Below are 14732 nucleotides of genomic sequence, written 5' to 3' on the forward strand. Positions count from 1 at the left end.
CTCTCTCTCTCTCTCTCTCTCTCTCTCTCCTCTCTCTCTCAATAACCCACTCCATTCCTGTGGCCTTCAGCATCACTTCACCTAGACGAATCCCAGAGAGCATCTCCTGCTTGATCTTGCCACTAGCCACTCGCTTGCTCCTTCAGTCCTCTGTACATAGTACAGAGTGTTAAATGATCTATGGAGATTCCCCTCCTGGGAGTAGATGTGGAGGTGGCCAGTGCCCAGGCTGCATAAGACAAAGGCATGTACAGCCAGAGTAAATGCTTTTTAGAACATGTCTACCTTGCTCATTTGGCTGCTGCATCTCCCTTGGGTGTAGGGCAGAGTCAGGGGGCTGAACCCAGTCAGGAGTGGCTGAGATCTGAGCAATGTGCTCAGGCCCCCAAGATAGCTATTCTTTTTGAAAGGAAGGCACTTTAAGAGCCAGAGGACACTGTGACCTGTGTCCCTCACTCTTAGTTGGGATGGCACCTGTAGCTGGTGGCATCTCACACTTGCAATGATGCAAGTAAAAGGTAGTGTATGTTATGAAGGCATAGAGGTTTGGGGGTGTGCAGCTATACTGACTGGGGCCTAAAGAGGGGCGAGACCACTCATGGTGAGGCCGGAGGGTCCAGAGAAGGTGTCGTTGGGCTCAGGGGGCATCACTTGGCAAACTTCTCAGGCTCTGGCCCATGTCCTTTCCTTGTGTGAGGTTGCATGTGCACCCCTCCATTTTGTTGTGACCTCACTCATCCTGTCCCTACCTCCCACTCTTGCACTTCCACTCTGGGCCCCAGCACCTCATGAGTATCTGCCTCACGAGTAAATGCAGCAGGCCCTTGCTGACTCCAGGCTTGTGTCTTTTCTGTTTCCTCATTGTTTTGCTTTCCGAATGTCCCATGCTTTAAGATGGAGTCACATGATACCATCACTGACCTTCAGTCTAGAGCTTCATTGTCCCCCCTCCCAAGGTTCTCGGTACACGGCCTACCTCTATTATGTTGCACTGTTTCCTTTAGTCATCGACATTCTTTTACCCATCTCTACCCTTTAAACAGTGATCTCCTTGACATCACCCATAAGCATCTCTTCCATATTTCCTGTTACAGTGGCATATGCAGGTGTCCTATAAATGCTCGGAGTAAGAAGGAAGGAGTGACTTTCTGACAGTCCCCTAGCTGCTGCCATCTCCCAGCCTCCTGTCCCAGGGTAGGAGCTCACCCAGGGAGGCTGGCCCATCATCAAGCTCTCTTCCACTCTCTGCCACAGTCGCTGCTAACCATTTGCCTAAATCATGTCCTATGCCCCATGCTACTGTAGACATTTGCATAGCTTGACCACAGTCAGGAAGTTGGGGGGAGCCGAGCTGCAGTGATTTTCTGGTTTCACCAGGCCCCTTAGCAAGAACCCAGGGTGTAGAAATGGCTTAATAGAGGTATCCAGGTTCCAGGAGGGTCATCTAGGGGCATCTACACTGCCCAGGGTCCAGAGTAAGAAAAAGAGACCGCAATAAACCCAGCTTTGCATTTGGGGACAAATGAGTCATGAGGGTCAGAGGAACCCATGGGATTGATCTTTCCCCGAGTCTTCCTGCGTTGCCCGAGACTTTTCTAGCAGATCCAACAGCGGTGTCTCACAGGCTTTGTCCCCAAGCTAGACCCTGCCTGGTTCAGGAGACACCCTTACCAAGCTGGGGGTGCCGCTAGGACTATCAGGGGAAGGGGCCACCTATGAAGGGGATGCCGCTGGCTGGTGATTTAGGCAGCAGGCAGCAGAGATGGTAGCAGAAAGGCTAGAGAGGCAACCCTGCCAGCTAGAGGGCACATGGCTGGCTTAAAAGAGCCCGGACCAGGCTTAGCTTTGGCCAGCTACAAACAGAACTACCGGAAACTGGTACACCACAAGAAAATATAAGCTATTTTTAAGCAATTTTCTTTTTTATTTATTTTTAAGAATTTTTTTTTAAACAGTTATTTACTGTGTATTGAGAGGGTGGTTGTGTGCCTGCCTGGGGTGCGCATAGAAGTCAGTGGACAACTTGTCACAAGGGGTTCTGGGGACTAAAGCTGGGTCAGTAGGGTTGGCAACCGGTGCCTTTACTCCCAGAGCTATCTCACCAGCCATATCTGTTTATTTTTAAGACATGGTCTTATGTAGTCCAGGCTGGCCTTGAATTCACTTTGTATTTGAGGATGACCTCAGACACCTGATGCTCCTGCCTCCACATCCTGAGTGCTGGGTACAAGTGTGCACACCGTGTCCAGTTTGTACAATGCCCCCCCAAAATTCCACCAGCAGAGTCTGGAAAGTGGAAACTATCTGGAGTGACCATTATGAGGAATTTACCAAGCAGAGCTTGCTAGAACCTACTATGAGAGCCCGGGTAGAAGCAGCAAGAAACCCGACAAGGGCATTGAAGGACAATAAAAAGATCTATTGAGTAAACTGGTGTCACAGCTCAGAGCCAGGTATCCTGACATTCAATGCCCCTACGCTGGTGACCTTGGGCAATGTCAACACCCTTTTGGGTTGGTTTTCTTTCTCAAACGATGACGTGGTGATAACGTAGCTTAGGTGACAAAGTGCTTGCTTAGTGTGTGCTTTGTTCCCCAGCACTGCATAAACCAGGCACAGCTGGGGCACAGCTGTAATTCCTGAGCTCAGAAAGTGCAGGCAAGGAGATCAGAAGCTCTATGTCATCTTCAGCTAGATGGAAAATTGGAGGGCAGCTAAGTTTCACCGGACCATATTTCACACACACACACACACACACACACACAGACTCACAAAGCTGAGTCAGGAGGATCACTATAAGCTCCAGTCAGCTAAGGCAACAGAGTAAGGCTTTCAGATGGGGTGGGATGGGGCTGGAGAGATGGCTCAGTGGTTGAGAATCCATGCCCAAGCTCGGTTCCCAGCACCCATATCAAGCAACTCACAACTGCCTGTAACTCCAGCTCCAGGGGATCCAACACCTCTGGTCTCTGTGGCCAGTCATGTGCTCATACCACTACCTCCCACAACCCCCTCCCGTACACACAGAATAAAATACATCCTAAATGAAGGAGAAAGGGTGGCGAGATGGCTCAGCAGGTAACGGCACATGTTGCCAAGTCTGACGGCCTGAGTTTGGTCTCTGAGACGGACATGGCAGAACGAGAGAGATGATGCCTACAAATAGTCCTCTGATCTCTGCACACACACCAAGGCACACGTGCGTGAAAGCACACACACACACACACACACACACAATAAATAAATAAATAAATAAATAAATAGATAAATAAATAAATAAAATGTAAGGCGGGTGTGTGTGTGCTGATGATCATGCCTTCCCTAGATTACAAGAAGATCGAATGAATAAATATCAGACACTATTTTGGTAAATTTTTGTTTTTAAATTTGGTGTCAACGTCTATGACCCAGATCCACAACAGATTTATTCAGACTGTGGCTACTCAAAGTTGATCCAATGACTAGAAGAACCAGTATTGTGTGGGGGCTTGTTAGAGACGAGACTCTGGAAATTGGGGAGTGGCGGCTCACGCCTGTAATCCTAACACTAAGGGAGCCTGAGGCAAGAGGCTAGCCAGGAATCCCATGCCTAGAGTTCAAGGTCATCTTCAGCTAGACAGCTGAAGTGTGACTCTTCCTCAAAAGACACGAGGGGGCGGGCATGAGGAGAGAAGGAAAGGATAAGGGAGGAGGGGAGGGAGGGAGGGAGGAGGGAGAAAGGGTGGAGGGAGGAAGGAAGGAGGGAGGGAGGGAGGAGGGAGGGAGGGAAGAAGGAAAGGACAGATTCAGGGACTCAGTCTGAATGCGCTGAATAAGAATCTGAACTTGATCAGGGCCCAGAGGGAACGGCTCCACAGAGGAGGACACACCCAGAAACTAGGTAGCTACTGGGCCATCTGAGGAGGAGGCCAACAGGGCCTGGCTGGCTTCCAGACCCGTGCCAACATGGGAATTTGACCCGGGAAAACTGCTGCTGTTGGAGCCTTGTCAGATCCCTATACATCGAGCTGGTGGCACAGCTTGGTGCCTGGAGCAGCTATAGGGGCACGGTGGTTGAGGCCAGGCCCCCAGAGCCTGGGGGATGCTGTGAGGTCAAGAGGCGGTTTGCTGGAGTACCAGGTACTAAGGAGGTGATCCACCTGCTCCTGGCTGGAGATGGCACGAAGGTGAGCCTTCCCACTTCCACTATCCGGGTCCTCCGGGGGCTCCGGGGGCTCCTGTGACTCTGAGATTCCACCAGCTGGGTCCCGACTTAACCCTAAGGCTCGCAGCTCGCTCTGCATGCTTGAGAAGAAGTGCAGCACGCAGCGGTGAGCGAAGTCCCGCGCATGCTCACAGCATGTCTCATCGAAGAGCTTCTGTTCCAGGTCCATATAGTTGCTCCAGTATCTCCGCTGTAGGAAGACGGTCTGGTCGAAGCAGGGCCTCAGACAGCGGGCCAGGAAGGCCACCACTATCACCAGCAAGGTTATACTCCAGCCGATGGCCTGGGGGGACCAGAAGGCTTTAGTGAGATGTGGTAGCACTCTGGTGCTGCACACCGTGTGTGCGCCAAGGCTCCTCCCTTTGTTTTCTCTTCATCCTTTATCGCATCCATACATTTCATGTTCAGTCACCATCCTGCCACCCGTCCTCCAGATTCATCCGTCTACCCACATCTCCCCTCATTCATCCAGTCGTCCCTCCTCTCCTCTGACTGTATGTCCATCATTGCCCCACCTGGCCGTTCTTCCAGTTTTCCTTCCTTTCGGCTGCCCACCTATCTTCCCATCCATTTGTGCCTCCAGATGCTGGGGATTGGTTCTAGTGCTTTGAATTAGTCCGGCCCCCCAAAATCAGGAATCTGTGTGTACAAATGCTAAAGGGCCTTGTCACCAGCTGGCATTTGAGGGATCAATAAAGAGCCAACGGCCAATGGCTGGACAGGTAGACTGAGACGGGACTTGGGGATTTGCACGGGCTAGGAACTGGAAGAGAGGAAGAAAGGAAGAGATCGCAGTGTCTCGGAGGGAGGTGGGTCCAATTTAGAGCTACAGAAGAAAATTGAAAATGTATGTGGAAAAGGAAAGCAGCCTTATGGGAGGGGATGCCCAGAAGGTAATAGGACAACAAAGATAAAACACAGATTTAGAAGGTGTTGAGCCAGGAGTACCAGAGGGAAATGCATGCTAGCCACACAGAACTAGAACTGGCCAGACTTTGAGCTAGTCAAGGCATATTAAAATTAACTGTCGTGTGTGTGTGTGTGTGTGTGTGTGTGTGTGTGTGTGTGTGTGTGATTTCATTCTCAAATCCAGATAGCTCCTGGCTGGGTGTGTGCATGTGCAACCCACTGGGAGCCAAAGCAGTTAGCTACACTCACTGTAACATCTATTCTTCTTCCTTCTGTTTATGGCCTGCTCACCTACACATCAACCATTTTCTCTCTTTACCCAGTGCCATGGTTTGTATATGCTTGGCCCAGGCAGTGGCACTATTAGGAGGTGTGGCCCTATTGGAGTAGGTGTGTCACTGTGGGTGTGGGGCTTTAAGATCCTCATCCTAGGTTTTCCACCAGCAGCCTTCAGATGAAGATGTAGAACTCTCAGCCTTCCTGCACCATGCCTGCCTAGATGCTGCCATGTTCCCCTCTTGATGATAATAGACTGAACCTCTGAACCTGTAAGCCAGCCCCAACTAAATGTTGTCTTTATAAGAGCTGCCTTGGTTGTGGTGTCTGTTCACAGCAGTAAAACCCTAAGACACCCAGCCTCGTGTTTATTTCCCATCCATCCTTGAAACGATGCTTGCTGTATTTTGCGAGCTATTAAGCTGGGTGTAGGGACAAAAGGGAAGTGTTAGGCTAACCATGAGGGAAACTGGAAGCCATTCTCTCATGCTGGAGCCCACACCTGCCCCACTCCCCTCCTGTCTGTCTTCCAAAGGTACAGATTTTCCCCCAGACCCACAAACATGAAAATCCTTATCACTAGTAGACAAGATTCCCACCATTTACAGTTGTCTTTTCTAGTCACACCCAGGCTCCCCACCAAACGAGTTGAATATAGTGTTTCCCTGAGGCCCTCCGTTCGCTTCACACCTGAGTATGGGGCCCCTGGAGTCCTGAAGCTTCTCCATGTGTAATGGGCTCATGAATGCTCTGTGATGGACACAGGCTGGCACAGGCACTGATGGTGGTGGAGGAAGTGGGAGCCTGGGTGGAGGTGGAGCTGTGGATGCCCCAGTATAGTAGAAAGAAAATCCAGTAAGAATCCAAGTGAGGATCGTCCGTCATTCTAAGGATGTAGTTAGAAAGACCCGTGACGGGTATCCAGAGCTTGTCTTGCCTGTCACTAGTTATGTGATTTTGGCCTTGCGAACTAAACTCTCTGAGCCTTGTAACCTTATCTGAAACATGGGTTGTTAAGAACTGCCTCCATCTCAAAGAGCTGGTCTGAGAATTAAACAAATGGATGCACAGAGAATGCTTAACACAGCACCTGGTGTGGAAGTACTCAATGGGTGGCAATATATGATTTTCAAGACAGATTTTCATGTCTGGGGTGGGAGGCAGGGGCTGGAGTTCATTACCAGTTCCATTCTTCTGCCATCCTGGGACTTCCAGGAAGGCAGGCACCTAGGACCTGTTCTGGGTCAGTTGGTATCAGTGGCCCAGAGCTCACCTCTCAAGGATAGTGGTCCTAATCCCTCTACATCTCCTGCTCTTGGCTCCTGAAGTGAAGAGCATCCTCAGGAAGTCACGTGGACCTGGCTCAGCACCAACTCCAACCCCACACAGGATATCTGCCTCAGTCAGGGTTTTTATTGTTATGGTGAAATGCCGTGACCAAAGCAAAGTGGGGAGGAAAGGGCTTATTTGGCTTCTGCATTGTTAATCCTTCATTGAAGGAAGGCAGGACAGGAACCTGGAGGCAGGAACTGATGCAGAGGTCACAGAAGGGTGCTGCTTACTGGCTCGCTCAGCCTGCTTTCTTATAGAACGCAGGACCACCAGTCCAGCGATGGTCCCACCCACAGTAGTCTGTGCCTTCCCACATCAATCATTAATCAAGAAAATGTCTGACAGGGGTTGGAGATATGGCTCGGCGGTTAAGAGCACTGGTTGCTCTTCCAGAAGTCCTGTGTTCGGTTCCTAGCAACCACATGGTGGCTCAAGACCGTCTATAATGGGATCTGATGCCTCTTCTGGCATGCAGGTGTACATGCAGACAGAGCACCCACATACATTAAATAAATAAATAAATAAATAAATAAATAAATAAATAAATCTTTTTTGTAAAAAAAGGAAAGAGAAAAAAATGCCGGACAGGCTTGCCTGCAACCCCATTTTATGAAGATGTTCTCTCAATTGAGACTCTTTCCTCTCAGATGACTTAGCTTTTGTCAAGTTGACCTAAAAAGGAAGCAAGTATCTGCGCACAGAGGCCTGGGCAGGACCGCTCTTACCTGCGACAGGCAGCGGAGGTACCGAGACACTGCCTTGCGTGCAGGGCTGTTTTTAACCAGTTCATCCTCCTTGCAGGGCACCTTGGCCAGGAAGAGCTGCACCTGGCTGGGGGTCATATTAGCGAAATCCAGAAACTTCTCAGGGTCAACAGAGTTGCTGAAGGCACACACAAAACACTTCCCATCAAGAAGGGCCAGTAAGATCCAGACCAGGGGCGCTGCCAGAGCTCGCTGCAACACGGAGGAACACATGTACCTGAGAGCAAAGAAAGGAGGGGTCAAGGGGCAACCTGAATGCAACTGCAGTCAGGGAGAACTGCACTTGCAGTGTGCCCACCTCCTAGCTGTGGGAGCTTGGCCCCCCCCACACACAGAGAGAGAGAGAGAGACAGACAGACAGACAAACACATAGATACAGACACAGAGAGAGAGAGAGAGAGAGACAGACAGACAGACACAGACAAACACACAGAGAGACAGACAAACACACACACAGATACACACACACACACAGAGACAGACAGACAGATGGACACAGAGACAAACAGACATACACAGATACACATAGAGACATGCACAGGCACACAACACATGAACACACACAGAGACAGACACACACACACACAGAGAAATAGACACAGAGAGACAGAGAAACACAAACACACACACACAACACATAGAGACATGCACAGGTACACACAGAACTCACACATATACACAGAGAGAGAGAGACATACACAGGCACACATAGACACACAGACACACACAGACACACAGACACACATATAACACACGCACACTCACACACCAGCGTGGCCTTCTATCCCAGTTTGGCCTTGAGCTCTCTGTGTAGGAGGTGAGGCTGGCCTTCGCCTTCTGCTTCTCCTGCTTCCCCTTCCCCAGGTCTGGGATCACAGGAGATGCTGCCCCATCTGGAGGATGCAGTGCTGGGGTCCAGCCCAGGCCGCTGTACATTCTAGCCAAGCACTTCACCAACTGATCTGCGCCCTCAGAGTTTGGCCAGGGTTCTCAGTGTCTATGTGTCAAGGCTGCATCATTCTGGAAAGCAGGTCTGCTGGAGGAGCAGACCTGGGCCCGTGGAAAGGGAATCTAGAGATGCCTTTCTTGCAAAGCACTGAGCAGAGTGGACCTTGGCCCCAGGTAGGCATTTAATGCCAGCCGATGGGCATTAGGAACCTCTGAGCTTTATCAGCTGATTTGTATGTGTGTGCCAGACCCTGAAGACATAGGGCTACAAGAGGTAAGGTGCTTGTCTCTGGAAATACAGCTTTACATAAAGATTTCCTCTTGCTACATGCAACAATATGCAACTACATGCAACATACACCTACTATGCATTCAATAGGACTGGTGTGATCTGGTTAATTCTTAGAAATCCTGAATCCTTCTTATGGTTACAGTAGTGGCCACGGAAAGGTGAAAATTGATAGGAACAAAAATATATATTTTCGCCAGGCTGTGGTGGTGCACACCTATAATCCCAGCACTTGGGAGGCAGAGGCAGGCGGATTTCTGAGTTCGAGGCCAGCCTGGTCTACAGAGTGAGTTCCAGGACAGTCAGGGCTACTCAGAGAAACCTTGTCTTGGAAAAACCAATATATATATTTTCAACACCAACAAGATGGGTCAGCAGGTAGGGCCACTTGCTAGGGTTGATGAGCTGAGTTCAATCCCCTGAGCCCATATTGTGGAAGGAGACAACTCCTGAAATGTTTCCTCTGACCTCTACACACACAGAAACGTGCTTCTAGATGGGAACTGGAAACTGAGCAAAACATCTTCAGCTGTCAGTCGCCAGCTGGAGCAAGGAAGACTATCTCTGATAGTGTTAACGGCCCTGGTAGCAGAGAGGTATGTGAGACCCTACCTGATGATACCCAGGTCCTTCCTCCGGTGCCCTGCCGGTCGACGCCACTCCTCCACCATCAACACAGACTGTCTATTGACCAAGAGACCACAGAGGAAGAGGGCCAGAGGTGGTGTGAGCAGCAGGCCCAGGCCATAGAGGGCATTGTAGCGCGCGAGGCAGGGACAGTTAAAGTCGAGGGAGGAGTACATCTTGACTGTGACAGCAGCCAGCACGAGGCAAATGCCATTCATCACCGACTCCGAGCTGGACTGGAGGTGTTGGAAGAGCATCCGGAACCTATCCATGACTGTAACTGCGTGGGCACAGCTGTGGCTTGGTCACTCAGGGATGGGTCTGGGGTTCACAGGATCCTCCAACTCAGCCTCTAAGGTGCAATGAAGACTGGAGGTAGAGGCAGGCTTTCTCTAAAGATGCCTCTCTCCAGGCGCTTGCCACTCCCTCCTCTGCGGGGTGTGCCACACTATGAACCAGCCGGACCAAAGCATCGCTAGGCAAATGGGCCCTATGTTCCCTTGACTCCGTCTACACCCCGACTCAAGGTTTGTATACTCGGATAGACAGTAGATGAGGCTCCCTGGGGACAGGCAAATTCTGGGTGTGGTGACACAGAGCATGGATAGAGCAAAGTTGTCTTTTCTGCTGGAGCCTAAACCTGATAGCACAGCCCTGGGAGATTTCCTGTGTGCTTTTGGGCTGTGTGGAAGGTGGTGGAGGGTCTGCTCCTACCCAGAGGCCTCCTAGAAGAGGAGACGCTGAGGTGAAACATTGGAGCCCCAGCTCGGGGTTTGCTTTCAGAAGGGCTGGGAGGTGAAGACCTTCCAGCAGAGACATGTCACATGGTTTTCTGTTGCTGTGATAAAATCCACTGACCAATAGCATGGTGGGGAAGGACAGGGTCTAGTTCAGCTAATAAGTTACAGTACCGTCCTTGAGGGAAACTCAGGGTAGGAACTCAAGAGGGAACTTGAAGGCAGACCTGTTTTGCTTGCTATTCCACACAGCATTACTTCTGGCCAAGAGACTCACTTCTCTCTCTCTCCTCTCTCTCTCTCTCTCTCTCTCTCTCTCTCTCTCTCTCTCTCTCTCTCTCTCTCTCTCCTCTCTCTCTCTGTCTCTCTCTCTCCTCTCTCTCTCTCTCTCTCTCTGTCTCTCTCTGTCTCTGTCTCTCTGTCTCTCTCTCTCTGTCTCTGTCTCTCTGTCTCTCTGTCTCTCTCTCTCTCTCTCTGTCTCTCTCTCTCTGTCTGTCTGTCTCTCTCTCTCTCTCTCAGCTTATACTCCCTATTGCTCCCTCCTAGAATCCTGAACACCCTGCCCTGTTGTATGAGGGATCACACAGAACTGCAAAAGGAATGTTGAGATCATTTTAACCTGTAATTTAAGACAAATTATCCCACATATGCCCTGTAAATTTAACAACTATTCACACACTCAACAACAAAACGTGGGCTTCATTTCTGAATTATTGCTTTGAGAACATGTATGGGTGTTGAGCCTGTGTGTATATGTGTGCAGAAGCCAGCAGAGGGTTCAGGTCTTCTGGAACGGGACTTAGAGACAGCTGGTAGCCGCTGTGTGGGTGCTGTGTGGGTGCTTAGAGACAGCTGATAGCTGCTGTGTGGGCGCTGTGTAGCTGCTGTGTGGGTGCTGGTGGGTGCTTAGAGACAGCTGGTAGCCGCTGTGTGGGTACTGTGTGGGTGCTGTGTGGGTGCTTGGAGACAACTGGTAGCCGCTGTGTAGCTGCTGTGTGGGTGCTGTGTGGGTGCTTAGAGACAGCTGGTAGCCGCTGTGTAGCTGCTGTGTGTGTGCTGTGTGTGTGCTGTGTGGGTGCTTGGAGACAGCTGGTAGCTGCTGTGGGGGTGCTGTGTGGGTACTGTGTGGGTGCTTGGAGACAGCTGGTAGCTACTGTGTGGGTGCTTAGAGACAGCTGGTAGCCTCTGTGTGGGCACTGAGAAGCAAACCTGGGTGCTCTGCAGGAAAGTAAGTATTCTTAGCTGCCGAGCCATCATCTCTCCACACCCCACTTTTGCTTTTCTAAGACTGGGCCACACTGTTAGCCCAGGATGGCCCACGATCCATAGAAGTCCTTCTTCACCTCTTGAGTGCTGGGATCACAGGCCCACACCACCATACCTAGGTATGAATAGTTTGCACAAGATGCTCCTGCCCCTCTGAGACAGAATGAGGGAAAAGGGCCATGTGAGGCCTTGGAGGCCAGCAAGAGTGACATTGAACAAAGGCTGGTATCTGGGGCCAGACCAGAGGAACTGCCTTCTAATGTAACCTAGGGCAACATCTGCCACATTAAAAGAACTGACACACCAGGCAGTGGTGGCACACGCCTTTAATCCCAGCACTTGGAAGGCAGAGGCAGGCGGATTTCTGAGTTCGAGGCCAGCCTGGTCTACAGACTGAGTTTCAGGGCAGCCAGGGCTACACAGAGAAACCCTGTCTCAAAAAAACAAAACAAAAAGAAAAAAAAAAAAACTGACACACATATACATGCACAGAAGTATGCAGCCACATAAAATAATTGTTTGTTTTTTTGTTTGTTTTTTTTTCTTTAATTCATGCTGTGTCATGCATGTGGAAATGACAGAACGTCTTTGGGCAGTTGGTTCTCTCTTTCCCCTGGAGGCTGAACTCAGGTTGTCAGCTTTACACAGCAAACATCTTTACCAACTGTCCCAACGCATACCACATTTTCCGGAGTAACGTCAGAAAGCCTGCGTGTCTGGCTTGAGATCACAGCCTGGTGGGACAGAGCTAGGGAGAAGGTTGGAAGCCTTCTAGGCCTCTAACCTTAGTTAACTGTTTGGCTGTGGTCAGGGAGCCTGTCCTGGCTCACATCTGGGGTGTCATGGAGAGAACTGGCTGGAGGGTAATGAGGCCCCTGGTGCATTCTAGTCTGCAGGGTAGGGTGGCCTTAGGGTGCCAGCAAAGAGTGAACAGCATTCCAGGAACTGGAACAGATGCGTCAAGGTCTATCCTGGACTAGGTGAGGCAGTTCTAGATCAGTCCAGGTGCTGGGACCCCATGGTGTGTGGCAGGCCATGTGGCTATGGCCACATGTATTTACTGGGAAATAGTTCAGCAAAGAAGAGGGCAAGACGTGTGCTCACCACAAGTTAAGGAGACAATAATATCTGCGGGTAAGCGGATGGCTAGAGACTTTTAAAACAAAACAAAACTGTGTTTTCAAACCTGGGGTGGTGGCGCACACCTTTAGTCCCAGCACTTGTGAGGCAGAGGCAGGCGGATTTCTGTGCATTTGTGGCCAGCCTGGTCTACAGAGCAACCAGGCCAGCCAGAGTTACATAATAGAGAGACCCGTTCTCTAAATAAATAAATAACTGTAAAAAAAAGTAAAATAAATTTTAAAATGTTTTCATTTTTAAAAATTATTATTTCATGTACGTGAGTACACTGTCACTGTCTTCAGACACACCAGAAGAGGGCATCAGATCCCATTACAGATGGTTGAGAGCCACCGTGTGGTTGCTGGGAATTGAACTCAGGACCTCTGGAAGAACCGTCAGTGCTCTTAACTCCTGACCCATCTCTCCAGCCCGTTTTTATTTTAGTAATAATGATTTTTTTAAAAAAAGTCCTAATACAATTGTAAAATATTATTGGAAAAACTCAATGAAGGGACAAGATAAAGTGGTGATCATGCTTTGTTGCCTGAAGTCTGGGTCTTCCAGGCTTCTCCAGGGAGAGAAACAGGGAGGCACAGATGGGAAAATGTGCAAAGGGAGTAATATATAGATTTGCTGTAACCCCTGACATGCCTGTGCCCTCCGACAGGGTCTTTGAAGTCTGGGCGATCTTTCCCACCTCCCCCTCTCTCTTCCTTTCTCCCTCCTTCCGCCCTCTCTGCCTCCCCTCTTTCTTCCTTCACTCCATCCCTTCTTTCCTCACCCACCCCCCTCTCTTGGCAAGTTGTTACTATGTTGCTGATGCTGCCTCCTCCGCCTCCTCGTAGCTGGGACTTTAACCAAAACACTCACCTCTAGGAAAATTCCTGCAAAATGTTTTTCTAAAGGTTTTATTTTTACGTGCAGGGGTTGGAGAGTTGGCTCAGTGGCTGAGCGCCTTTTGTTGCTCAAAGGACCCAGGTTGAATTCCCAGCACCCAAATGGAGAGCTCGCCATCTCCTCAGACACCAGGTACACATGTGCTACACAGATGTACATACAGGAAAAATACTCATAAACATTTTTAAAAATCTAAAAAATAAGATATGTATTTGTGTGTGTGTGTGTGTGTGTGTGTGTGTGTGTGTGTGTGTGTGTGTAGGGCTCCAGATTCCCTTGAGCTAGATTGCAGGTGATTTCGAGTCGCCCAGCATTTGAGGCTAGAAGCCAAACTCTAGCCCTCAGAAAGAACAGGAAGAACTCTTACTACCCAGCGATGTCTCCAGCTCCAAAGGGAGAATCTTAAAGTCCACCTTTTCTTTTTAATGACTAGAAAAAATTTTTCTTTTAAACCCTAGTGAGGACGTATTAATTTGCAATTAGAAGATGCTTGGAGAATATATGATTAGCTTCTATCTTTGTTTTTTTCTTGAATTAGAATCTTGTAGATACATTCTTGGGCTTCTGGGTGTTTGTTTTGACAGCCTTGTGTATCCTTGGCTGTCCCGGAACTCACTCTGTAGACCAGGCTGGCCTCAAACTCTGAGATCCACCTGTCTCTGCCTCCCAAGTGCTGGGATTAAAGTCTTGCACCACCACTGCCCTGGTTTTTTTCTTTTAAAAGAGCCTGAGGAGCTAGAGAGATGGCTTAGTGGTTAAGGACTTATATTGCTCTCGCAGAGGACCCAAACTTGATATCTAGAACCCACACTGGGCAGCTCACAATCTCCTGTAACTCCAGATCTAACATCTTCTCTAGGCTCTGTGGGCAATGACTCACATGTACACATACCCCCTCATATATATACATACATGTGTGTGTGTGTGTATACAAGTACAAATAAAAAATAAATATACAGGACTTGACATTTCTGAGACAAGTTAGCTTCATTGTTCATGGAACCTCTGCTCTTATTTATGTATTTATCTCTTTATTCGCCTTTTGAGACAAGGTCTCATGATGAAACATAGGCTGACCTGGAACACAGGATCTTTTTGCTTCAGCCTCCTGAGTGTTGGGATTACAGGCACATGCCACCTGCCAGGCCTGGAGTTTGCCTGATAGGACTGCGGCCTCTGTCTGATCCAAGTGTGGCTGCAAACCCCTATAATCCTGATACTTGGGAAGAAGATGAAATGGAATCGATACAACTTTGAGATTGAGATTGGGTCTGGTCTGCAGAGCAAGTTCCAGGCCCGTGGGATCTACATTTTGAGACTTGGTCTCAACCAAAAACTAAACCAAAACAAAGTAAAAAGAA

The 14732-nt window shown here is 49.4% G+C and overlaps 1 protein-coding gene across 1 annotated transcript; it reads right to left on the reverse strand.

The window, feature by feature from the left end:
* Window positions 1-3362: 3362 nt before the first annotated feature.
* Calhm3 (calcium homeostasis modulator 3) lies at window positions 3363-9621 on the reverse strand. The gene is made up of 3 exons (XM_031384966.1): window positions 9335-9621; window positions 7447-7702; window positions 3363-4487 (listed from the first exon to the last, which is right to left on the reverse strand). Exons 1-3 carry the CDS (start codon window positions 9619-9621, stop codon window positions 3996-3998), a joined length of 1035 nt encoding a protein of 344 aa, XP_031240826.1. The 3' UTR covers window positions 3363-3995.
* Between the last annotated feature and the right edge of the window lie 5111 nt (window positions 9622-14732).

This window comes from Mastomys coucha, unplaced genomic scaffold, assembly GCF_008632895.1.
Source record: "Mastomys coucha isolate ucsf_1 unplaced genomic scaffold, UCSF_Mcou_1 pScaffold21, whole genome shotgun sequence".
In the NCBI taxonomy this organism is placed as follows: domain Eukaryota; kingdom Metazoa; phylum Chordata; class Mammalia; order Rodentia; family Muridae; genus Mastomys; species Mastomys coucha.